Raw genomic sequence first — 25866 nt, 5'->3', positions numbered from 1 at the left:
CCATTCGTTGACAACAACAAACACCTCTCAGAATCTTACTTTTATGCTCTTTATATGATTTCAAAACTTAAAAAGCTCTAGCACATGATTTAACCCCTGCTTCCCTCTGCGAAGGGCCTTTCTTTTACTTTTATGTTGAGTCAGTAAACCTATTTCCCTCTATCTCAAGCAAGCAATTGAGTCGTTGTGATCCAACCATTTATGCTATGATCTAGTTAATCATGCCTTTTACTCTTCCTTGTTTAGTACAAATTTTATTTGAATGAATATGACTTTGAAGGCTATCAATGATTATGAAGAGATTGTTATGATTAAGGATGTGAGATCTGCCATATAAGTTCTAATATAAAGACTTTGCTCAGAAGATAAGTACAATCTGTTAATAGTTCTTTGACCAAGAACAAAGTTTGCCGTAACCAATTGTTATTTCCTATGCACCTTTATTTGTGATTTCTCTTTATTTATTTCAAGTTGAGTTATATGAGGAAGATGTTTACTAGAATGTCTTGTGTGAATTAATAAATGTGATGCTTCTTGTCCGTATTTTATTTATCGACTCTTCACTCCATAAACATGTGGTCTTGTTTACTGAGTTCAGTTTCGCTTGTGGACAAGCGAGGTCTAAGCTTGGGGGGAGTTGATACGTCCATTTTGAATCACTATTTTATATCATAATTTACCGTTATTCATTGATATATTTCATATTTAGAGATGATACTTATGTTATTTCACCTATTTTGCATGTTTCATGATTATTGGAGAATTACTCACCGGAGTCAGGATTCTGCTAGAAAAAGCACCGTCAGGATACCATATTTCTGAAGATCAACAATTGACGGAAATTACACCGAAGATCTTATTTTTCCAGAAGAATGAGCCAGCCAAAAGGAGGAGCCGAGGAGGGCCGCCATGGGCCTCCCCATAGGCCGGCGCGGGCCCTGCCCTGGCCGCGCCGCCTTGTGGGGAGGGGGTCCACAGCTCCTCTCGGCCTCCTCTCTTTCGTGTACTTCATCTACCCGGAAACCTAATGCACGGGGGATAAGCGAGAATAGACACAGCCGCCTCTGCGGGGCGGAGAAACACCAGAGAGAAAAGAGCTCTCCGGCGGGCGGGAATCCGCCGGGGAAATTCCCTCCCGGAGGGGGAAATCGTCGCCATCGTCACCGTCATCGAGCTGGACTTCATTGGGACCATTATCATCATCATCTCCACCATTGACACCGCCATCTCCACCGCTGCACCTCGTCTCCGCTGTAACATCTAGGGTTGAATCTTGGTTATTTCATAGGGGAAACTCTCCCGGTATTGATTACTACTTGTTATTAATGCTATTGAGTGAAACCATTGGATCAAGGTTTATGTTCAGATTGTTATTCATCATCATATCACCTCTGATTATGTTCCATATGATGTCTCGTGAGTAGTTCGTTTAGTTCTTGAGGACATGGGTGAAGTCTAAATGTTAGTAGTGAACTATGTTGAGTAATATTTAATGGTTTGATATTTAAGTTGTGGTGTTATTCTTCTAGTGGTGTCATGTGAACGTCGACTACATGATACTTCACCTTTATGGGCCTAGGGGAGTACATCTTGTATTCGTTTGCTAATTGTGGGGTTGTCGGAGTGACAGAAACCCGAACCCCCGTTGGTATATCGATGCGGGAGGGATAGCAGGGATCTCGCAGTTTAAGGTCTGTGGTTAGATTTATCTTAATTACTTTCTTATATTTGCGGATGCTTGCAAGGGGTTTAATCACAAGCATGTATTAGTCCTAGGAAGGGCGTTGCATTAGCACTGGTTCACCCACACAACACTTACCAAAACAATGAAGATTAATCAACTATATGAAGCGAAAGCACTAGACTAAATCCCCGTGTGTCCTCAAGAACGTTTGGTCATTATAAGTAAACAAACCGGCTTGTCCTTTGTGCTAAAAAGGATTGGGCCACTCGCTGCAATTGCCCTGAAAACTTGTCTGTGAGCATTTACAGTGAATCCTTCATCGAAACTTCTTGTCAACACCTTCTGCTCCTCGTTGGGTTCGACACTCTTATATATCGAAAGTACTACGATACACCCCCTATACTTGTGGGTCATCACACCTCTCAAAATAAATATTTTTAATACTCCTATTGCTTTCAAAATAAAAAGCTCTAGTACATGGGTAATCCCTGCTTCCCTCTGCCAAGGGCCTTTCTTTTACTTTCATGTTGGGTCTTTATCTTCTACTTTATGCACCGATTAAGAGAGCATAGTTGTCGTTCTTAGTGCAATGTGCCTAGTCTCAAAATTATTATTGATGGATTCATGATTGTGCTATTGCTTGCTCTCAAATTATTTGTATCTAGTCACCCTTTGAACTTTGAAGGTGTCCTTGCATTTATGTTTTGCTATTCCATAAGGACATGTTGAGTACCACTTTGTTATGTTTACTCTATGATCATAAACACACAATTGCTTTCAACGCACTATTATTCATGATCCTTTGTTTGAAGTTATTCTTCATGTCATAACATAGTTGCTAAGTTCAATTGAATCATATCTATCATACCTATGTTAGAGTACTTAGATCACAGCTCACAATACTTTACATGCTTGATCATGATTGTGTTGGCTTCATGTCACCTCAAAAATTATTTTGTTATCACTTACCTACTCGAGGACGAGCAGGAGTTAAGTTTGGGGATGCTAATACGTCGCAAACGTATCTATAATTTTTGATGCTCCATGCTTTTTTTTATACCAATTCATATGTGTTTTGTTTACACTTCATTCCACTTTTACATCATTTCTGGCACCAACCTATTAACAAGATGTCACAGTGACAGTTCCCTATTTTCTTCTATTTTTGTATTTCAGAAAAGTTGTACAAGAAATATTCTCGGAATTGGACGAAACAAAAAACCGAAGTCAATATTTTACCGAAACAAAGACGAAATCCAGAGGGTGGACGAAGAGGCGCAACAGGGCTGCCACACATGCCCTTGGCGCGGCCAAGCCTGGGCCGCGCCAAGGCATGGTGTGGGCCCCCCAGGCACCCAACCGACCTCAATCCTTCGCCTATTTATACATCTTCTCGGGAAAACCCTGGATACCTCAGCTCCATCCACGAAAAGTTCTGTCACGGCCGCCATCGCCAAACCCATCTCAGGGGTTTTGAAGCTCTTCCCGGCACCCTACCGGAGGGGGAAATCATCGCCGGAGGCATCTACATCTCCATGCCCGCTTCCAAAGTGATGCGTGAGTAGTTCATCCCTGGACTATGGGTCCATAGCAGTAGCTAGATGGTTGTCTTCTCCACCATGTGCTTCATGTATCGATCTTGTGAGCTGCCGTACATGATCAAGATCATCTTTATGTAATCCTCTATGTTTGGTTTGCTGAGATCCGATGAATGTTGATTACTATGTTAAGATTGATTATATATTCATGTCATATGTTATTTGTGATCAATGCATGCTCTCCGTTGCTAGTAGAAACTCTGGCCAAGTGGATACTTGTGACTCCAAGAGGGGGTATTTATGCTTGATAGTAGGTTCATGCCTCTAGTTTCCTGGGAGGTTGACTTTATAACTTCTAAGGTTGTAGATGTGTTGTTGCTACTAGGGATAACCCAACAATGTTTTATTCAAGGGTAATTCTATTATTTACTTTACACATATTTCTTAATGCGATAGTCTGTTGCTTGCAACTTTATACTGGAAGGGGTGCGAACGCTAATCTAAAGGTGGATTATTAGTCATAGAAGCAGTTGGATTACAGTCTATGTATTATGTTGTAATACCCAATACAAAATTATCATAGTAATCATCTTGTCATGTATCGATCGATATTCTTTCAATTGCCCAACTGTAATTTGTTTACCCAACATGCTATTTTTTTTATGGAGAGACACCTCTAGTGAACTGTGGACCCCGGTCCTATTTCCTTTATTAATAAATTCAACTGCAATCATGTTCTATTTACTTTCTGCAAACATCTTCTTCCATTCAATATGTCTAATCCTTTGTGTTCAGCAAACCAGTGAGATTGGCAACCTCACTGTAAGTTGGGCAAATTACTTGGGTTATGTTGTGTGTAGGATCCACGTTGTTGCTGGCGCCAGTAGTGCGCCCTGCCATTAGTCAGCCATCAACACCTTCAGAAGTCACGCGTTTCTCCTACTGGTCGATTAAACCTTGGTTTCGTACTGAGGGAAATAACTTGGTGCTGTGCTCTTCACATCTTCCTCTTGGGGTTCCCCAACAGCGTGTCTGCGTACCACAAGTGCACACCAACAAAGTGGAGGGGGAGGAAGTGGAGGAGGAGAAGGTGGCCGGAGTTGGAGAAGGAGTGGAGGAGGAGGAGGGTGTGGAGGAGTCGTAGAGGAGAAGGAGAGAAAGAGGAGAGGATGGAGGAAATTGAGGGAAGAGTGTGGGGAGAAGGGTGCCGGCCAAGGCAATTCAAATTTCGTGTGGCGGGAAGTTAGCAGTTGTGCACCCCATGGCTTGGCGCGTCACTGCTATTTTGTTTTATTTTTCAAATTTCTTCCCAAAATCTAAAACCTAAAAAGTCTTGTTTCCCTTTGATTTTTGAGAATCTGAAAATTGTTTAAACACCTAGAGGATGTATGCATTTTGCCCAAAAAAATTGAGAATAGGATAGAAAATTTCGCGTAGATACATTTTCATATAAAAAAGATTTTCATCGGAGGTTGTATGCAACCAGAAATCCCGTTTTACTAATACATGACGCCATTTTGCAAAAAAGTCAAAATTCATATTTTTTAATTCTCATTAAAACTAGATGACATAATACATGGGCATCTCGAAGGATTTTATTTTTTGAAATTTGTATCTATTTATTTTATTTTTTTCCAAAACCAAAAAGGTGAGTGAGGGGTGTGGTGATGTGATGAGAATTTGGGCCAGGAGTTACCAGTGGCGCACCACATGTAAGTGCACCACTTCTATTTGAGATAGCAGTGGCGCACCTATATGTGATGCGCCACTAGTAACCCTAAACTTATCTATACCCACAACCCCACACTTACCAGTAACGCTCCCCTTCTTGGTGCACCACTGGTAAGTATGGGGGAGGGGTGGCTTTGGCAGATCCTTAGTGGTGGGGCACTGCTCACCAGATGCGCCACTACTAACAAGCCTATCAGTGAAGCACACCCCTTTTTAGTGCGCAACTGCTATATAGCAGTGGCACACCAGTAAAGTGGTGCGTCACTGCTAGCATTCTACGGCTAGGCCTTTTTCTAGTAGTGTCTACCGCCCGCTCTTCTGTTGAGAGATTCTCCATGGTCTCCACCCGAGCAAGCCTCGCCGCCTTGAGATATCTCGTCTCCAGCATGAAGAACTTGGGGTAAAAATTGGGGACCGGTTGTGATACCAAATTGTTAGGATCACTTTCTATAGGTTCACTCTATTGTATCAGAGATCCAATTACAAAGCGAGATTCATGAAGAACTCAATATAGAATTTGAATCAGAGGAAGGGTAACTACAGATACATGCCAACTTTGCCAAGCCGATGCCAACTCAATATTCGCCATCTCTCTCTGTTTCCTCGCCGTCCTCTTATAGCCAGCCAATGGGCAGATGCCAAGTCATCATGGCTGCCAGACGTTACCAGGATACCTGGTGCTCTCTTTCCTTGCTCGCTTCTCCCTCGGCACCATTGCTAGTGGCACCGGCGCATCAGTTGTGGCAGTGCTAAGAGCATCTCCAATCGCGTCCTCCAAATGGTGCCGGATCGAGCATTTGGGCGACACCTCCGCTTTGTGCCGCGTTTGGGGCGCGTCGCTGCCCCCAAACGCGCCCCCAAACATTAAAATACCTCTTTTTGTTTTTTCTTTGCATTTTCATTTCAATAGAGAGAAGAAATTTGTAGGTAGAACCAAGATTTTCAAAGTAGTGCAACATGTTGAAACAAATTAAACATAAAAACTGCGAAAAAATATGTTCAAACTAATTTTTAAACTAAGCTACTTATTCTTTGATGGCTCCGCCTCGTCGTCCTCACGGAGGCGCTTCCTGCTCGTCACCTCTTCCGAAGAGGTAGTAGCATTCGACGCGTCCGAGGAGCTTGTGTCACCCTCCGACGAGTAGTCCTTGGTGTCTTCGTCGCTGTCGGTGCACGCTGGCTGCGCCTCCACCTCCGCCTTCGCCCGAGCCTATGCCTCCTTCTTTGCCGCCGCCGCCTCCTCAGCCGCCTCCTCCGTCTCCAACCATCTCCACCTGGCATCTTCATCTGCTTCCTCTTCCTCCTCCTCATGGCCGTCGTCGGCGACGGCCTCCCCCTTCCCCTCCTGGCCGCCCATCGGCGGGGAGCTAGAGCTGCTAGGCATGGCAGTACTTTCCCACCAATGGCGCCACCCCGGCAGCTTCCCCTCGCTATCGGAGTGTGATGGAAAATAGAGGTTGCTCATGGTCAGAGAGAGGAGAGGTTGCTCAGTCGTAGAGATGAATGGCGCCAGCCGGTTGGAGATCCAAATGCGCGTACATAGGGGTTTTATTGAGTAGGGACGAATAGCGGCGCAGATAACAAAGAGGGTTGCAGTTGCTCTTGTGCAGAGTTCACGCTCCATTCCGGCGGTTCGCGCGTCGATCGACGCGGTTGCCACTCCGGCGGTTCCCTTCCCTCGCAACTGCACCGTCGTTGCGCGCCAGTAATAATTCTGTCGCGAGGTAGGCGACGGTTGGACGTCGTTCGTGTGTCAATGACGCGTTAGGCCTGCCACTCTCTGCCTCGCTTCGCGCTCTGTCCGGCGAGCCCAAAGCGTCCCTGTGGAGCGGGAACAGCCTCGGAGCTCCAAACAACGTATTGTGCCATGCCAGATAGAAGGAGTTTTTGAGGCGCGACTGAGGCCGAAAAGATGTCCGGCTCGCCCCTCAAAACATTTAGGAAACGCCTGGAGATGCTCGAACATTTTATTGGCAACTCTGTCCATGCATACATACCCACACACTAGCGACGACGCACTCTGCGTCGTACACTCGTCGCTACAAATAAATGCAGCCGTATACGTACATAGTACGTACGCTCTGTGCCGTTCACGGGCAGAAAACAACTTGGAGCTGGCTCCCGCTGGCGCCGCACGTGTGCTGGTAGTACTTCTGGTACGGGAACGCGACGTGGCACCCGGCCTCCCGGCACCGGAGCGCATCGCCGGAGCTGCAGGAGAAGTCCAGCGGCAGGTTGAATCCATTCAGCGTGGTGATGCCGTAGTAGTAGCTGCCCTGGTACACGGACAACTCGGCCTTCGTCACCGCCGGATTACTACTGCTCCCAGAGGCGCACTGCAGCCCGCCGCAGTCGCCGGTCTGGCAGCTCCCTCTGCCGCCCTTGTCGAAGGAGCAGCCCGTGCGGCCCCATATGTCCGAGCCGCTGGGGACGTCGAGGGTCCAGTTGGCTGATGGTCGGAGCTCGATGCCGCGGCTGATGGGGACGACGGCTGGCCACACCGTGTAGGAGCAGTGGTTGGTGATGGTCAGTGGTGCGGCGCTGGCTCCCGCAGCGAAGGCGGCCAGGAGAAGGAGGAAGAGGCCAGGAGAGGTGGTGCTTCTGGCGCCACTAGACGCCATTGTTGAACCTCTTGTGTATTTGTGGAAGGAGGGGGTACATGCTGTGCTACTTATAGTCAGCGAGAAGATAGGTCCGACCGACAAGACAGAAGAGCCAAAGATGGCTAGCTGGGAGCCAATATGGGTTGGTGTATATTTGCCGCCTTTTTTTGTTGAGGATAACTCTAATACTTCCTCCTTGCCATAATGGCATAATATAACGTATTGGATTCCGTGAAAGTAAACACCAACTTTGATCAAGTTTATGGGGGAAAGTTATCGATATCTTTTTCATAAAAGGCACTTTATTACTCGAACCATCAAGCATTACATCCAGCTTCTGTATAGCTAAGATGCACACATCCATTTATTATAATGCAGTATTCAAACAAAAACGAGTACATAAAGGATAAGGGAAAAAAAAGGCAACTAGTTGACAGCTCCATTGGCTTCTATCCTGTAGTTATGTAGCCACCCATGTTGGATAATAAATTTATTGGCTGTATTCTACAACTGTGTAGACACCTTCATAAATAGGTCTCGATCCTCGAAGCGTTAAAACGGTGATCATAACGGAGCATAGCTATATATCTGTAGATAACCTGCATGATAGAGGAATTTTTGTCATTAAAAACCTTATCGTTTCTACACAACCAAAACGATCATACAACTGCAATCGCTCCCACTCGGATAATCGTTTTGTACCTTGAATCCACCCCATTTAACCAATTGCCAAATATATTGGTTATACTACGGGGTGGGTACAGGGTAGAACCTATCTGAATGATTGACCATATAGATCTTGCAACCCGACAGTTGAAGAAAAGGTCTTTTATTGTCTCATCTTCGTGACAGAACACACATTTCTTGCAACCCTGTCAGTTGCGTTTTGCAAGGTTATCTTTAGTATGAATCACACCTCGACGAAGATACCATGCGAAAACCTTGATTTTTAATGGTATCTTTATCTTTCAGATGGACTTATTATTATTTAAAATCAGTTGGGTAGGAATGCAAAAGGCTTTATACATTGAGGCTACCGAGAATACACCATTCTTGGTAAGACTCTAACGGAATTCATCCGTCCCTGTAGACAACTATATTGAATCTAACCGCTAAAACAGTTTGTTCCAAGATTCTAAGCGGGGACCAATAAGATCACATCTGAACGTTACCGAGGATGGAAAAGATTTCATCACCTTCTGCAAGGTATCCCCTTTATAACGAACAACATTATACAAGGACGGATACTGTTCGCGGAGAGTGGTTGTTCTCAACCACTGTTCCTCCCAAAAACGTATCTCCACCCCATTCGATATCTACAATACCAAATGCCATAATTCGAACTACTTCGTTTTATGAAAAAGATAAGGGGATGCGCCACAACCGTTTCTCTCCCAAGCGGTGTTACGAATAGCAACACCTCGAACGGGGAGTTGAGGAGGAATGCACTGGAGAAGTGCGAGAGGAGGAGACTGCCGACTACCATGTAGTAGGGAGGGTGTCACCGAGAAAGCAGCGGAAGGCCGCAAAGATAGTGCGAAGAGCAGGTGTTCATCGGGCATCGGCTAGCACCAGGAGGCAGTGCCGAGCAAGCAACGGCCAATGCGGAGCACAAAGTAGGGAGGCCGCCAGCGACGAGCACACAACGGGGAGTCCGTCGCCTTCAAACGGGAGGAAGAGACTGCCTCCGTGTCGTGCGCGAGGAGGTTCTGCTGCTGTCGAGCGCAATGAGGCCGTCAAGGACAAGAACGGGTGAAGAATGTTTTATTTTAAGGAAAATGATCAAGATGTGGGAAGAGGAAAACTCTCGCAAACAACACGCCGACTACCAGACTTAATTATTCTCACAAGTAACCCAACAACTAGAATCTACTGCCTTCAATTTAAAATAAGTGTCACGAATTTATGTATATTCATATATATCCATGCACTAAAACACACATGCATATGTAGTGTGACAATTATTTTGAATTGGATAGAGTAGTTCATATGGTAGTTTGTGAACCCAGAAACTAGACATAATTAATGTGACAATTACTCCCTGCGTCTATAATAACTTGGTGTTCTGAATTTGATCAAAGTCAACTGTTATAAATTTTAACAATTTTTTTGTAAAAAATATTAACATCAATAACATAAAATATTTTGTATTATAATTGATATAAAGTATATTTTCGTATTACATATATATTTGGTATCACGAATATTGATATTTTTAAATATTAATTGGTATAGAAAACACAATATTTTTCAGGTAATTTTATCTTGGATTTATATGAGTATTCACTAGAAAATATGTCCGCGCGTTGCGGTGGATTGATTTTTACTGAATATTATGTTACGTGAAGGCAATTACCACTATAAACATTTGAGAATATGTTTTTCTTAATTTTCTAGGCTCTAACACTGTGTCCATATATCTCAGTCACCTAAATTGCATATTTGAGAATATATTTTGTTAATTGTGAGGTAATTTGGAGGGAATCTTTAGTTCTCACACCCTATTTGACCGATCTAAATTTTTTTAAAAAAAATTGGTGTAACTATCAAATTTGTATAAAGCAACTATACACACACAATAATACTCCCCCCGTCCGTGAAAAAGTGTATATTTTACTTTTCTAGAAGTCAAATATTTTTTAATTTGATCAAATGTTTACACAAAAATAGCAACATATGTGACATCAAATTACCATATTAATTTAGTGTTATAAATGTTGCTACTTTTTCCTAAGAAGTTAGTCAAAGTTAATAGAATTTGACTTAAGACATAGCCTAATGTACACTTATTTGAGGATGGAGGGAGTAAGTCATATTCTATAATAGATAAAAAGTACTCCCTTTAGGGTAGATGCAATTAAATCATTAACAATCAAAATATTTGTTAATTTAACTTAATATAGCATATATGTTTGTGCGTTGCAACGGGAGGAAAAATTGATGTGTAGTCAAATTTAATAAATATTATTTAATTTTGCAGGCCACAGAGAATTTCATTGTTAAAAAGCATACTTCTGCTTTAATGTACGAGAAGGGATACATACTTTACGTAAAAGCTTGGTTCTGAAGAAACAAAATATGAAATCTAATTTGTAACAGGACAGGAATACAGACAGCGCAATTCCGATGCATGTATGGGTGCAATACAACAATGTACAATGCAATCGAGGGTTAAGGATTTCTGCAATTTCTCCAGTCGTACTTGCTTTGCATAAATTATTGGGCCGGCGCAATACTTGCTTTGCAATTAGGTGTGGAATTTTGGAATTGGAATTTAGGCCTCTAATTCAGCCGTTTGGCGGGCATGGAATTAGAGTTTGGAAACGCGGGGACAATTCCAGCCCGCACCATCCGATGCCTTCTTCTTCATTGGACAATTCGGAGGGTGCGAGCTCCGTTCGTTCAAAGCCAGGTTTTTTTGACAGACGAAAATTTATTCTGGTTTTCTTATCTACCAACACCACCGATACATAACTTATTAGTAGAGATAGATGGATATACATATAGAATAGAAAATATGCCCGCACGTTGCTAAGGATTTTAAATAACCATGATACTTCGAGAATCTGTATAATTTTGTATGTTCATTTATTAATCTAAACTTTGTTGATATATTAAATAGCGCTCGCATGTACATAGAAGAATGTATACACATTATTTTTGCATCAATGAATCTTCTTGATGATGCTCCATGCATTCCACGTAGACTTGCAGTAATGTGGCGTATGACTGAATTTTTTTCTCATAATGTTCTGGTATAATATGATCTTCATTCCCTATTTTCTGGAATTAATCTGAAAATTGAAAAACAGAAAAGAAAAAGGTTACAAATGGAAAACCCTCCCTACTGACCGGATGAACCCAGCCCAGCAGCCACCGGGCAGAGCCCAGCTAGGCAGCCCTGCTCTATTCCCGTATCCTCTCTAGAGCAGGGGAGTGCTGTACACCGACGGCACACCCCACCGACCAGGCCGGTTGGTTGGGCCGCGGCCCATTAGTAGTAGGTACGTTTTTTTTTCTTTTTTTGCTGTTTCTTTTTTGTTAATATTTTTCTTTTTTAATATCTAACTTTTAAAAAGTATATTTCGGAGAACAAAATTTCAAAATCTGTTCAGATTCGAAATTTTGGAAATTTTATAAATGTTCAGATTTTGATTTATTTTTTTCGAAATTTGAACATTTTCGGATATGGATACAATTTAAATTTGAAAAAATTTAAAAATTTGTAAAATTTATTTTTCCAAAATTTAACATTCTTAGTTATGAACAATTTTCGAATTTGAACATTTTTCCAAATTTGAACGCTTTATATATTTGAACGGACGGAAATAACTTTGTACACGCAAGGATGGGTGAGGAAGCAATCGTTACCGTTCAGAGTGGGGAGTTGCTTTGAGATCCGGAGAAAATGAACGGAAGAGGGTTTTAGTTGTGCACCACACTTTGGACTACAGCACTAGCAGCACCCCGTGAGACACGGCATAAAGGAGTCAGAGTGCCCGAGATTCCTGGCCATCGTGCAAGCACACGCCATCCCTCTCTCTTGCATCGCCTCCACTCCACTGCTTTCTCTTTTGCTTTCTCCATCTCCTTCGCGTTTCTTCTGGGCGGCGCGTCTGCTCCCGCCGGCGCTTTTTTCGCCACCCATCCTCTCCGTCGCGCAGCCTCCATCCTCCCACTGTCCTACACACCACCAGCAGCAGAAGGCGACGAACCTGGCGCACACCTTCAACAAGCTGCTGCGCCGGAAGCGCTCCGACTCTGCGACGGCAGGGACTAGGGAGACGGAGGCGCCCGTCGCCCGGGACGACTACGACAGCTCCATGGACGCTCCCACCGCTGCCACCAGGCCATCGCTCAACAAGCCCAAGCTGTCGAGGATCCTCGCCGCGGCATACTCCCTCGACGCTCTGTTTCGGAACGCCACGGAGAAGAAGAAGGTCCCGGGTGGTGCCACTCGTCTCGCCGGATGTGGCCGCGGACTCCCTCGTCTCTGCTCTGTTCACGGGCGTCTCGGCGGCCTACGCGCAGTTCCCCTCCGACGCCAAGGCGCGATTCAGTCCGCGGATGTCGCTGTGGTCGCGGATCTCACCAAGCGGAGGTTCCTCAAGGACACCGCCGGCGAGGCCAGGGCCACGGCGGCCGTGGGCAACACCACCTCTCCGCGCACGCTGAGGAGCAGCGGCATCTGCTAAAGACGTACCAGATCACGTGTGCGGAAGCTGCACGGGGAGCTCGACCGCGCCAAGAAAGGAGGAATTCAGAATTACTCTGGACTAGTATTACACATCGGGATGCCAATTCGTTAGCTCGAACATATAGCACAATTATCTCAATTCTCAAACTAACACGACATCTCGTACATCCATACAAAACTAAAACACGCCATAGCTGACGAGCATCAACCATCAAGTGATCAAATAGAAGACCAAAATGGAACACTCTGCTCTGAAGTCTGACCCAGCTATGGACCCTCCTAGGCCGTAATTCCTGGGAGCTGTTATCAAGCGAGGCGCCTACGACATCTCTCTTACCGGCGGTTAAGGACGCGCCGATCTGCGGAATCACAAGGTGTTGTTCATGCCTTCTTGGAGCTCGGTCGCTGCAGAATCTGCTCAAGGCGGAGCTGGCACATGCCACTGAACCTGAGCACCGCAGAGCATCCGCCCAGGCGGCACGGCGGAGAGGACGGGAGGCGGAGTACATCTGTACATGGGCAGTGGAGCAGCTCGTTACGCAAGCGAGCAAGGTCAACGGAGAGGAGAGAGGAAAAATGGACCAGTCCGACGGAGAAGACGGGGTGGAATAGCTGCACCGCAAAGTAGACGCGCCGACGGCATAGCGGGAGGACCAACTCAGTCCACGAGGAGACGGATGCAGCAGCCCGACGGAGAGTGGCCGGGAGGAGTAGCTCCAAGAACTGGGAGGGCGCTCTCCATGGACTTGCCCCGCCTGGCATTGCCTGCAAGCGGCCGGGGGCCAGCAGACCGACGGAGAGGATGGGTGGGGGGAGAGGGCGCGCCGGCAGAGCAGTCGCGTGATGTCTACGGGAGCTTCTATTCTTGTAGACAGTGTTGGGCCTCCAAGAGCAGAGGTTTGTAGAACAACAGCAAGTTTCCCTTAAGTGGATCACCCAAGGTTTATCGATCTCAGGGAGGAAGAGGTCAAAGATATCCCTCTCATGCAACCCTGCAACCACAAAGCAAGAAGTCTCTTGTGTCCCCAACACACCTAATAGGTGCACTAGTTCGGCGAAGAGATAGTGAAATACAGGTGGTATGAATAAGTAGTAGCAACGGCACCAGAAAAGTGCTTTGCCCAGGACAGTAAACAAGCAGTAGTAACGCAGTAAAACAGTAAACAAGCAGCGATAGCAGTATTTAGGAACAAGGCCTAGGGATTAGACTTTCACTAGTGCACACTCTCGACGTTGATCACATAACAGAATAGATAAATGCATACTCTACACTCTTGTTGGATGATGAACACATTGCGTAGGATTACACGAACCCTCAATGCCGGAGTTAACAAGCTCCACAATTCAATGTTCATATTTAAATAACCTTAGAGTGCAAGAAAGATCAACACGACTAAACCAAGTACTAACACGGCATGCACACCTGTCACCTTCACACTATGTAGGAGGAATAGATCACATCAATACTATCATAGCAATAGTTAACTTCACAATCTACAAGAGATCATGATCATAGCATACGCCAAGTACTAACACGGATGCACACACTTGTCACCATTACACCGTGCGGGAGGAATAAAACTACTTTAATAACATTGCTAGAGTAGCACATAGATAAATTGTGATACAAAATACATTGCAATCATAAAGAGATATAAATAAGCACTTCACTACGCCATTCATAACGGTGAGTAAGTATTCTGTGAAATATAGCCTAAGAGACCCACACGGTGCACACACTGTCACCTTTACACACGTGGGACAAGGAGTCTCCGGAGATCACATAAGTAAAACTCACTTGACTAGCACAATGACATCTACATTACAAGCATCATCATATGAATCTCAATCATGTAAGGCAGCTCATGAGATTATTGTATTGAAGCACATAGGAGAGAGATGAACCACATAGCTACCGGTACAGCTCCGAGCCTCGATGGAGAACTACTCCCTCCTCATGGGAGCAGCAGCGGTGATGAAGATGGCGGTGGAGATGGCAGCGGTGTCGATGGAGAAGCCTTCCGGGGCACTTCCCCGCTCCGGCGGGTGCCGGAACAGAGACTCCTGTCCCCCGGATCTTGGCTTCGCGATGGCGGCGGCTCCGGAAGGTTTTCCGTATCGTGGTTTTTCGTATCGGGGTTTTCTCGACGGAGGCTTTAAATAGGCGGAAGGGCAGCCTCGGAGGGGCTCGGGGGCCCACACCATAGGGCGGCGCGGCCCCCTCCGGCCGCGCCGAGGTGTGGTGTGGGGCCCCCGAGGCTTCCCTGCGGCGGCTCTCGGGTGTTCTGGATGGTTCCGGGAAAAATAGGAACTTGGGTCTTGATTTCGTCCGATTCCGAGAATATTTCGTTACTAGGATTTCTGAAACCAAAAACAGCAGAAAACAGCAACTGGCACTTCGGCATCTTCTTTACTATTAAATGTGAGTTGGTCGTTTGACGCTCAACGCGTTTGATGGTCGTCATTAGAAGCATCTCGTCCGTCCAATCATCCCACCTTAACATCCAGCCCACCTAGACCATCCGATCGCTTTTTTGGTAACCAACCCAACCCCGCTTGACAAAGAAATTCGGAACAAAATCCCAACCTTCCCTATACAGCCCGATCGAAATAATTTGGGACATGATTCCGGATGCAGATCATGTCGAATAATCCCATTATTACTCCCTCCCCTTCCGTGTGTTTCCCTAGATAAAGAAACATAATGGAGTATCATGAACAGATGGGGCAATGCGGCGTCTTGCTTCCGATCTGTGACTGGAGGAAGAGATGGAGGGGGATAGTAGGAGCTCGGCCATGGGGACGGGTTGGAGAGATGAAGTAGGCTCGATGGTGGGGCTCAGCGATGGCCGCTTCCGGCGGGATGGGCACGGACGAGAGGAGCTCTTGGCCGCGTCGGATCTGTCCGTCCATGTGAAGGGGCCGCCGTCCTGATCCCCTTGTGGAATGTGTCCCCTTCTCTCTATAAATTCATTTTCAATATGGATATGGATTGTGAACTGTGTTAGGATTTTCATCTGATTGTTACTTGTCTCCAGAACTTTCAGGTGAAGAAGAAGAGGAGGATCCTACATCGGGTGTTCTCCTTAAGGGTATGGACACGTCTGGCCTGTAGTTGAAATCAAGTTGGAAAATAATCTCCATGGTTATGAGTGCATCTCAGAATTTCTTATCTTCATGTACCATTGCAAATTTCTGCTGGTTGACAATATCCCAGCACAACAGGTTGTACATAGAATCGAGTATAATGTCAATGATGAAGAATTCAGGAATGTGTTATTATCCACAAATTAAAATGCATGTCTTATACATCTATTAATTATCTTGACACTAACACCACTACCATGTGAATAGTGATGCCTCTTATACAGGTGCAGTGCTATTCTTTCTGTATTATTAGGGAGCTATAACCAATCTTTCCTTTTCTGCTCATGATCAACTGTTAATATTGCCAACTCCTGCCAGATACCCTTTTTTCTTCAACAATAAGCATGGGAGCCTATTTTCTTCTCTAACCACCAGACTGTATCTTACTTTCAAGTTGATATATGTTGTGGAAAAGGTGCTATACCTTCCCTATCCAAATTTGACAAGAGACAGTGAGTCAATGCCTTGTAACACTTAACAGTTTGCTTTTGAGGTTCAATCATTTTTGTCACTGAGAGCATTATCTCGTAATAATGTTTTAACATCTGTTCATATCCAGCGACTGAGCAGGTAAATGATGTGCTTTAGGCACTAATATGATACATTATGCTTGGGTGGAATAATCGAAATAGACTGAAAGAGGGTGATATTCTTATCTTGGCGTTCCATGCAGGGTAGTTTTCCAGACAATGGAAGAATAAAGCTAAACGGGATGTTGATAGGTGGACGCCACCGGATGAGGGTACCCTGAAGTTTAATTCGGGTGCAAGGCATGATATTGAAGTATTAACTCGCGGATTTGAAAAACTCCAGAGAGGTACCTATTTGCATCCCAACATACAAGATTAAGATTCGTTCATTTATCTTTTAGGCGATAACCCTATCAAGCTGCTTGTCCGCCATGCCGACCAAAGTACTTCTCATTAGATAAAGCACTTCAGCATGCAGATTAGTTTGGCTACATTGGCTTCTCCGTGCGAGTAGATCAATATCAGAACCCTCACTTAGACATTTTTGGAATGGAGGTACCCATTCAGGAGGAATTGTAGTGGTTCCTGGCTTCCTCCAATAGTTACTTGAAGATATAAAAGCAGAGACTCCACCCAGTGTTCCTTCAGTTATGTGTACTCTGCCATAACTTATAAGTTCTCATATATTTGAGTGCATAATTTTTTTAGCAACGTGCTATTTTTTTCTTGTATTTAATTAAGGGTGACCTTGAGTATGTGTGCTGTACAACTCTTGGCATATGTTACTAGCCATCAGAGATTTTAACGGAAGATCAATGTGCCTGTTTTCTCATACTTCAGACTGTTATCCTCTTGAATGAAGAAATAAACCATGTTCTGTTTTCTCAAAGCTGCTTGTGTAGACTGGCTGTTTAGAAAATAGTTATATTTTTATCCTCGTATTTTTTGGCATAGTTCTACACCTATTGATTAAGTATTTTTGTTTTGTTTTGCAGAACGTGATGAACTCAGAAAAGATATTAAGCCATTATGTATATAACAATTTTTGGTGCTATCGGACTGATTTTTGAGATAGACTGACAGCTCTGATTCTTAAAAAGCAAAGTCCAAGGCTGCTGGCGCTAAGCAAATAAATTAGCTCATGAAATGGGTGCTTCTTGTAATGCTTAATTGCTAATTGCGCTATAGAGAAGGAGTATGATGTACCGGCACAAGTTGCCAGTGTTGTCCTGGGCTATTTGCTTAATGTTTCCAAATAAACCTTCAGGCTTTCTCTAAGAAAAACGTTCCAGGCTGCGTCCGGACCAATTTTATAGTAACCATGTCTCCTAATTACTTTTTGCGCAAAAATATTTATTATTGCTGATTATCCTTGTTGTTATGCATATTTTCTTGGTACATTGTTTGATAAGGTCCGATTGTTTTTCTGGTAGGCAATCATAATTAAGATGGTTTTTACCTGCCAAAATTAGCAAATTCCGGCCAAGCAAATCGCAAATGATGATTTTTTTTTGCATTTTATTATGTACCTTTTTCGGAAGTACTATTTGTGATCTCTATCGTGACCGTCCATGATTTTACCTTAATTCAGGCATTCATTTATGTGCGCTGCATGATAAAGGAAAGGTGTAAAATGAACTTATGAGGAAAAACAGTATATAGCAAATCAGGAACTAGAAATTATTCCAATCTATATTTACTTGGAAACTAAAGGAACTGAATTTTAAGCACCTAAAGTCATGAGATAGACGGCTATAGTGTACGTTGCTTTTTTTAAATTTCTTCACATGAAATATTCATGCTGATGACAAGTATTGTGGCACACCTGCTCAGGTACCATGAAACAATATCCAACGAGCATCAAGAATTGGAAATCGGTAAATAAAAAAATTTAGTCGGGTGTATACTCGTTATGAAAATATGAGGTACAATCTTGTGGATTTTTAGAATATCTCATGGCTACTTTTTACATATGTTTATAGCTGGTCATGGGCAGCTTGACCTTGGCCAAGTTTGCACGCTGGGATACGCAATTGACTTTTTTAGCGTAAATACGCAACACTGAAGATCGATTTGTGCCGCTCGGACTGGGCCAGACTTTTCGGGCTTTGGGTCGGGCTTGGACCTAAATTCTTGGTTCGATGGTCGGGCCGGGCTCGGGCCTAGACTTTCAGCTTCAACCTTTTTAGCTCCGGTCCAACCCAAAAAAATCCTAGGTACAAATATGTTGCGAGTAAAGTAGGAGCCGTAGCAACGCACGGACATTCAACTAGTCTTATTAATAGGTTAGTTCCAGAAAATGCACGAATATGACATAAAGTGTGCATAAAACATGTAGGTATCATCAATAATATGACATAGAACATAAGAAATTATCGATACGTCGGAGACGTATCAAGCATCCGCAAGCTTAGTTCTGCTCGTCCCGAGCAGGTAAAACGATAACAAAGATAATTTCTGAAGTGACATGCCATCATAACCTTGATCATACTATTTGTAAACATATGTAGTGGATGCAGCGATCAAAACAATGGTAATGTCATGAGTAAACAAGTGAATCATGAAGCAAAGACTTTGCATGAATAGTACTTCAAGACAAGCATCAATAAGTCTTGCATAAGAGTTAACTCATAAAGCAATAAATCAAAGTAAAGGTATTGAAGCAACACAAAGGAAGATTAAGTTTCAGCGGTTGCTTTCAACTTGTAACATGTATATCTCATGGATAATTTTCAACATAGAGTAATATAACAAGTACAATATGCAAGTATATAAGAATCAATGCATAGTTCACACAAGTGTTTGCTTCTTGAGGTGGAGAGAGATAGGTGAACTGACTCAACATAAAAGTAAAAGAATGGTCCTTCAAAGAGGAAAGTATCGATTGCTATATTTGTGCTAGAGCTTTTATTTTGAAAACATGAAACAATTTTGTCAACGGTAGTAATAAAGCATATGAGTTGTGTAAATTATATCTTACAAGTTGCAAGTCTCATGCATAGTATACTAATAGTACCCGCACCTTGTCCTAATTAGCTTGGACTACCGGATCTTTGCAATGCACATATTTTAACCAAGTGTCACAATGGGGTACCTCCATGCCGCCTGTACAAAGGTCTAAGGAGAAAGCTCGCATTTTGGATTTCTCGCTTTTGATTATTCTCAACTTAGACATCCATACCGGGACAACATGGACAACAGATAATGGACTCCTCTTTAATGCATAAGCATGTGGCAACAATTATTATTCTCGTATGAGATTGAGGATATGTGTCCAAAACTGAAACTTCCACCATGATTCATGGCTTTAGTTAGTGGCCCAAAGTTCTTCTCTAACAATATGCATGCTCCAACCATAAAGGTGGTAGATCTCTCTTACTTCAGACAAGACGGACATTCATAGCAACTCACATGATATTCAACAAAGAATAGTTGATGGCGTCCCCAGAAATCATGGTTATCGCACAACAAGCAACTTAATAAGAGATAAAGTGCATAAGTACATATTCAGTACCACAATACTCCCTCCGTTCCTTTCTATAGTGCCTATTGTTTTTTGGCACGGAAATTAGCGCAAGCAAATTTATTGACACAAAACCCCCAGCGCTATTTGAGAGAAAAAAAAGGAAACTGGAAACAGATCGGAGACGTGATCTGCTCCCTACGCGCGGCCTACTCCTTCCTAATCTCACGTGATCTGTATTTGCTATTTCCTTAATAGACGCGTGCGTGATCTACTCCTTCCTAATCTCACGTCCAGATTTTCTCTACGTGATTGCATACCAGATTTTGTCAACGTGAACAGATTCTTTCCAGATTTTCTAGACGGAAACAAATCGGTGGAAGGGGTTATTTGCAAAAAAACACAGCTTTCCTCTTATATTCTGAAACAATTGCGAAAAAACAATAGGCATTACAGAAAGGAACAGAGGGAGTAGTTTTTAAGCTATTTGTCCCATGAGCTATATATTGCAAAGGTGAATGATGGAATTTTAAAGGTAGCACTCAAGCAATTTACTTTGGAATGGCGGATAAATACCATGTAGTAGGTAGGTATGGTGGACACAAATGGCATAGTGGTTGGCTCAAGTATTTTGGATGCATGAGAAGTATTCCCTCTCGATACAAGGTTTAGGCTAGCAAGGTTATTTGAAACAAACACAAGGATGAACGGTACAGCAAAACTCACATAAAAGACATATTGTAAACATTATAAGACTCCACACCGTCTTCCTTGTTGTTCAAAACTCAATACTAGATATTATCTAGACTCTAGAGAAACCAAATATGCAAACCAAATTAGCAAGCTCTAAGTGTTTCTTCATTAATGGGTGCAAAGTATATGATGCAAGAGCTTAAACATGAGCACAACAATTGCCAAGCATCAAATTATCCAAGACATTTTAGAGTTACTACATGTAGCATTTTCCAATTCCAACCATATAACAATTTAACGAAGAAGAAACTTCGCCATGAATACTATGAGTAGAGCCTAAGGACATACTTGTCCATATGCTACAGACGGAGCGTGTCTCTCTCCCATAAAGTGAATGCTAGGATCCATTTTATTCAAACAAAACAAAAACAAAAACAAACCGACGCTCCAAGCAAAGTGCATAAGATGTGATGGAATAAAAATATAGTTTCAGGGGAGGAACCTGATAATGTTGTCGATGAAGAAGGGGATGCCTTGGGCATCCCCAAGCTTAGACGCCTGAGTCTTCTTGAAATATGCAGGGGTGAACCACCGGGGCATCCCCAAGCTTAGAGCTTTCACTCTCCTTGATCATATTGCATCATACTGCTCTCTTGATCCTTGAAAACTTCCTCCACACCAAACTCGAAACAACCCATTAGAGGGTTAGTGCATAATAAAAATTAACATGTTCAGAGGTGACACAATCATTCTTAATACTTCTGGACATTGCATAAAGCTACTGGACATTAATGGATCAAAGAAATTCATCCAACATAGCAAAAGAGGCAATGCGAAATAAAAGGCAGAATCTGTCAAAACAGAACAGTCCGTAAAGATGGATTTTATTAGGCCACCAGACTTTCTCAAATGAAAATGCTAAAATTGAATGAAAGTTGCGTACATATCTGAGGATCATGCACGTAAATTGGCTTAATTTTCTGAGCTACCTACGGGGAGGTAGACCCAGATTCGTGACAGACAAAGAAATCTGAAACTGCGCAGTAATCCAAATCTAGTATTTACTTTACTATCAAAGACTTTACTTGGCACAACAAAACTCAAAACTAAGATAAGGAGAGGTTGCTACAGTAGTAAACAACTTCCAAGACACAAATATAAAACAAAGTACTGTAGCAAAATAACACATGGGTTATCTCCCAAGAAGTTCTTTCTTTTTAGCCATTAAGATGGGCTCAGCAGTTTTAATGATGCACTCGCAAGAAATAGTATGTGAAGCAAAAGAGGACATCAAGAGGCAAATTCAAAACACATTTAAGTCTAACATGCTTCCTATGCAAAGGAATCTTGTAAATAAACAAGTTCAAGAAGCATAATGCAACAAGCATAGAAAAACTAGACAAGCTCAACTTCAAGATTTTAAGCATATAGAGAGGTGTTTTATTAACATGAAAATTTCTACAACCATATTTTCCTCTCTCATAATAACTTTCAGTAGCAACATGAGCAAACTCAACAATATAACTATCACATAAGGCATTCTTATCATGAGTCTCATGCATAAAATTATTACTCTCCACATAAGCATAATCAATTTTATTAGTTGTAGTGGGAGCAAATTCAACAAAGTAGCTATCATTATTATTCTCATCATCAAATATAGGAGGCAAAGTATCATCAAAGAAAATTTTCTCCTCAATGCTTGGGGGACTAAAAAGATCATGAAAACCAGCTTCCCCAAGCTTAGAACTTTCTATATTATTATCAACAATGGTGTTCAAAGCATTCATACTAATATTACTACCAAGCATGCAAATAAGATTTCATAGGTTTTTTAATTTTCGCATCAAACAATCCATGTTTTAAATCAGGAAATAGAATAAGAAGCTCATTGTTGTCCATTATGCCAAACTAGTGTAAACAAGAAACAAAAAGATGCAATTGCAGGATCTAAAGGAAATAGCTTCGAGCACAAACACAATGGCGCCGTAAAAGTACTTTACCCGGAACCGGAGTATGAGTGCCTTTTTACCTTTCCTCCCCGACAACGGCGCCGGAAAAGTGCTTGATGTCTACGGGAGCTTCTATTCTTGTAGACAGTGTTGGGCCTCCAAGAGCAGAGGTTTGTAGAACAGCAGCAAGTTTCCCTTAAGTGGATCACCCAAGGTTTATCGATCTCGGGGAGGAAGAGGTCAAAGATATCCCTCTCATGCAACCCTGCAACCACAAAGCAAGAAGTCTCTTGTGTCCCCAACACACCTAATAGGTGCACTAGTTCGGCGAAGAGATAGTGAAATACGGGTGGTATGAATAAGTAGTAGCAACGGCACCGGAAAAGTGCTTTGCCCAGGACGAGTAAACAAGCAGTAGTAACGCAAGTAAAACGAGTAAACAAGCAGCGATAGCGATATTTAGGAACAAGGCCTAGGGATTAGACTTTCACTAGTGGACACTCTCAACGTTGATCACATAACAGAATAGATAAATGCATACTCTACACTCTTGTTGGATGATGAACACATTGCGTAGGATTACACGAACCCTCAATGCCGGAGTTAACAAGCTCCACAATTCAATGTTCATATTTAAATAACCTTAGAGTGCAAGAAAGATCAACACGACTAAACCAAGTACTAACACAGCATGCACACTGTCACCTTCACACTATGTAGGAGGAATAGATCACATCAATACTATCATAGCAATAGTTAACTTCACAATCTACAAGAGATCATGATCATAGCATACGCCAAGTACTAACACGGATGCACACACTGTCACCATTACACCGTGCAGGAGGAATAAAACTACTTTAATAACATTGCTAGAGTAGCACATAGATAAATTGTGATACAAATACATTGCAATCATAAAGAGATATAAATAAGCACTTCACTACGCCATTCATAACAGTGAGTAAGTATTCTGTGAAATATATCCTAAGAGACCCACACGGTGCACACACTGTCACCTTTACACACGTGGGACAAGGAGTCTCCGGAGATCACATAAGTAAAACTCACTTGACTAGCACAATGACATCTAGATTACAAGCATCATCATATGAATCTCAATCATGTAAGGCAGCTCATGAGATTATTGTATTGAAGCACATAGGAGAGAGATGAACCACATAGCTACCGGTACAACCCCGAGCCTCGATGGAGAACTACTCCCTCCTCATGGGAGCAGCAGCGGTGATGAAGATGGCGGTGGAGATGGCAGCGGTGTCGATGGAGAAGCCTTCCGGGGCACTTCCCCGCTCCGGCAGGGTGCCGGAACGAGACTCCTGTCCCCCAGATCTTGGCTTCGCGATGGCGGCGGCTCTGGAAGGTTTTCCGTATCGTGGTTTTTCGTATCAGGGTTTTCTCAACGGAGGCTTTAAATAGGCGGAAGGGCAGCCTCGGAGGGGGCCTGGGGGCCCACACCATAGGGCGGCACGGCCCCCCCTCTGGCCGCGCCGGGTGTGGTGTGGGGCCCCCGGGGCTTCCCTCCGGCGGCTCTCGGGTGTTCCGGATGGTTCCGGGAAAAATAGGAACTTGGGTCTTGATTTCGTCCGATTCCGAGAATATTTCGTTACTAGGATTTCGAAACCAAAAACAACGAAAACAACGAACCGGCACTTCGGCATCTTGTTAATAGGTTAGTTCCAGAAAATGCACGAATATGACATAAAGTGTGCATAAAACATGTAGGTATCATCAATAATATGGCATAGAACATAAGAAATTATCGATACGTCGGAGACGTATCAAGCATCCCCAAGCTTAGTTCTGCTCGTCCCGAGCGAGTAAAACGATAACAAAGATAATTTCTGAAGTGACATGCCATCATAACCTTGATTGTACTATTTGTAAACATATGTAGTGGATGCAGCGATCAAAACAATGGTAATGTCATGAGTAAACAAGTGAATCATAAAGCAAAGACTTTGCATGAATAGTACTTCAAGACAAGCATCAATAAGTCTTGCATAAGAGTTAACTCATAAAGCAATAAATCAAAGTAAAGGTATTGAAGCAACACAAAGGAAGATTAAGTTTCAGCGGTTGCTTTCAACTTGTAACATGTATATCTCATGGATAATTGTCAACATAGAGTAATATAACAAGTACAATATGCAAGTATATAAGAATCAATGCATAGTTCACACAAGTGTTTGCTTCTTGAGGTGGAGAGAGATAGGTGAACTGACTCAACATAAAAGTAAAAGAATGGTCCTTCAAAGAGGAAAGTATCGATTGCTATATTTGTGCTAGAGCTTTTATTTTGAAAACATGAAACAATTTTGTCAACGGTAGTAATAAAGCATATGAGTTGTGTAAATTATATCTTACAAGTTGCAAGTCTCATGCATAGTATACTAATAGTGCCCGCACCTTGTCCTAATTAGCTTGGACTACCGGATCTTTGCAATGCACATGTTTTAACCAAGTGTCACAATGGGGTACCTCCATGCCGCCTCGTACAAAGGTCTAAGGAGAAAGCTCGCATTTTGGATTTCTCGCTTTTGATTATTCTCAACTTAGACATCCATACCGGGACAACATGGACAACGGATAATGGACTCCTCTTTAATGCATAAGCATGTGGCAACAATTATTATTCTCGTATGAGATTGAGGATATGTGTCCAAAACTGAAACTTCCACCATGATTCATGGCTTTAGTTAGTGGCCCAAAGTTCTTCTCTAACAATATGCATGCTCCAACCATAAAGGTGGTAGATCTCTCTTACTTCAGACAAGACGGACATGCATAGCAACTCACATGATATTCAACAAAGAATAGTTGATGGCGTCCCCAGAAATCATGGTTATCGCACAACAAGCAACTTAATAAGAGATAAAGTGCATAAGTACATATTCAATACCACAATAGTTTTTAAGCTATTTGTCCCATGAGCTATATATTGCAAAGGTGAATGATGGAATTTTAAAGGTAGCACTCAAGCAATTTACTTTGGAATGGCGGATAAATACCATGTAGTAGGTAGGTATGGTGGACACAAATGGCATAGTGGTTGGCTCAAGTATTTTGGATGCATGAGAAGTATTCCCTCTCGATACAAGGTTTAGGCTAGCAAGGTTATTTGAAACAAACACAAGGATGAACGGTACAGCAAAACTCACATAAAAGACATATTGTAAACATTATAAGACTCCACACCGTCTTCCTTGTTGTTCAAAACTCAATACTAGATATTATCTAGACTCTAGAAAAACCAAATATGCAAACCAAATTAGCAAGCTCTAAGTGTTTCTTCATTAATGGGTGCAAAGTATATGATGCAAGAGCTTAAACATGAGCACAACAATTGCCAAGCATCAAATTATCCAAG

General features: G+C 42.8%; 1 protein-coding gene across 1 annotated transcript; it reads right to left on the bottom strand.

Annotated features, from left to right (window-relative positions):
- Window positions 1–6962: 6962 nt before the first annotated feature.
- On the bottom strand, window positions 6963–7574 carry LOC124652739 (thaumatin-like pathogenesis-related protein 4). The gene has a single exon (XM_047191780.1). The coding sequence runs from the start codon at window positions 7572–7574 to the stop codon at window positions 7044–7046; it is 531 nt and encodes a 176-aa protein (XP_047047736.1). The 3' UTR covers window positions 6963–7043.
- Between the last annotated feature and the right edge of the window lie 18292 nt (window positions 7575–25866).

Source organism: Lolium rigidum, chromosome 5 (assembly GCF_022539505.1).
Source record: "Lolium rigidum isolate FL_2022 chromosome 5, APGP_CSIRO_Lrig_0.1, whole genome shotgun sequence".
Taxonomy (NCBI): Eukaryota; Viridiplantae; Streptophyta; class Magnoliopsida; order Poales; family Poaceae; genus Lolium; species Lolium rigidum.
The sequence above is the reverse complement of the archived record's forward strand: the minus strand, read 5'-3'. Positions and strand labels throughout refer to the sequence as shown.

What these genes read in the sequence shown, in the direction of transcription:
- LOC124652739 (XM_047191780.1), bottom strand. Translation starts at nt 7,574, where the DNA reads ATGGCGTCTAGTGGCGCCAGAAGCACCACCTCTCCTGGCCTCTTCCTC.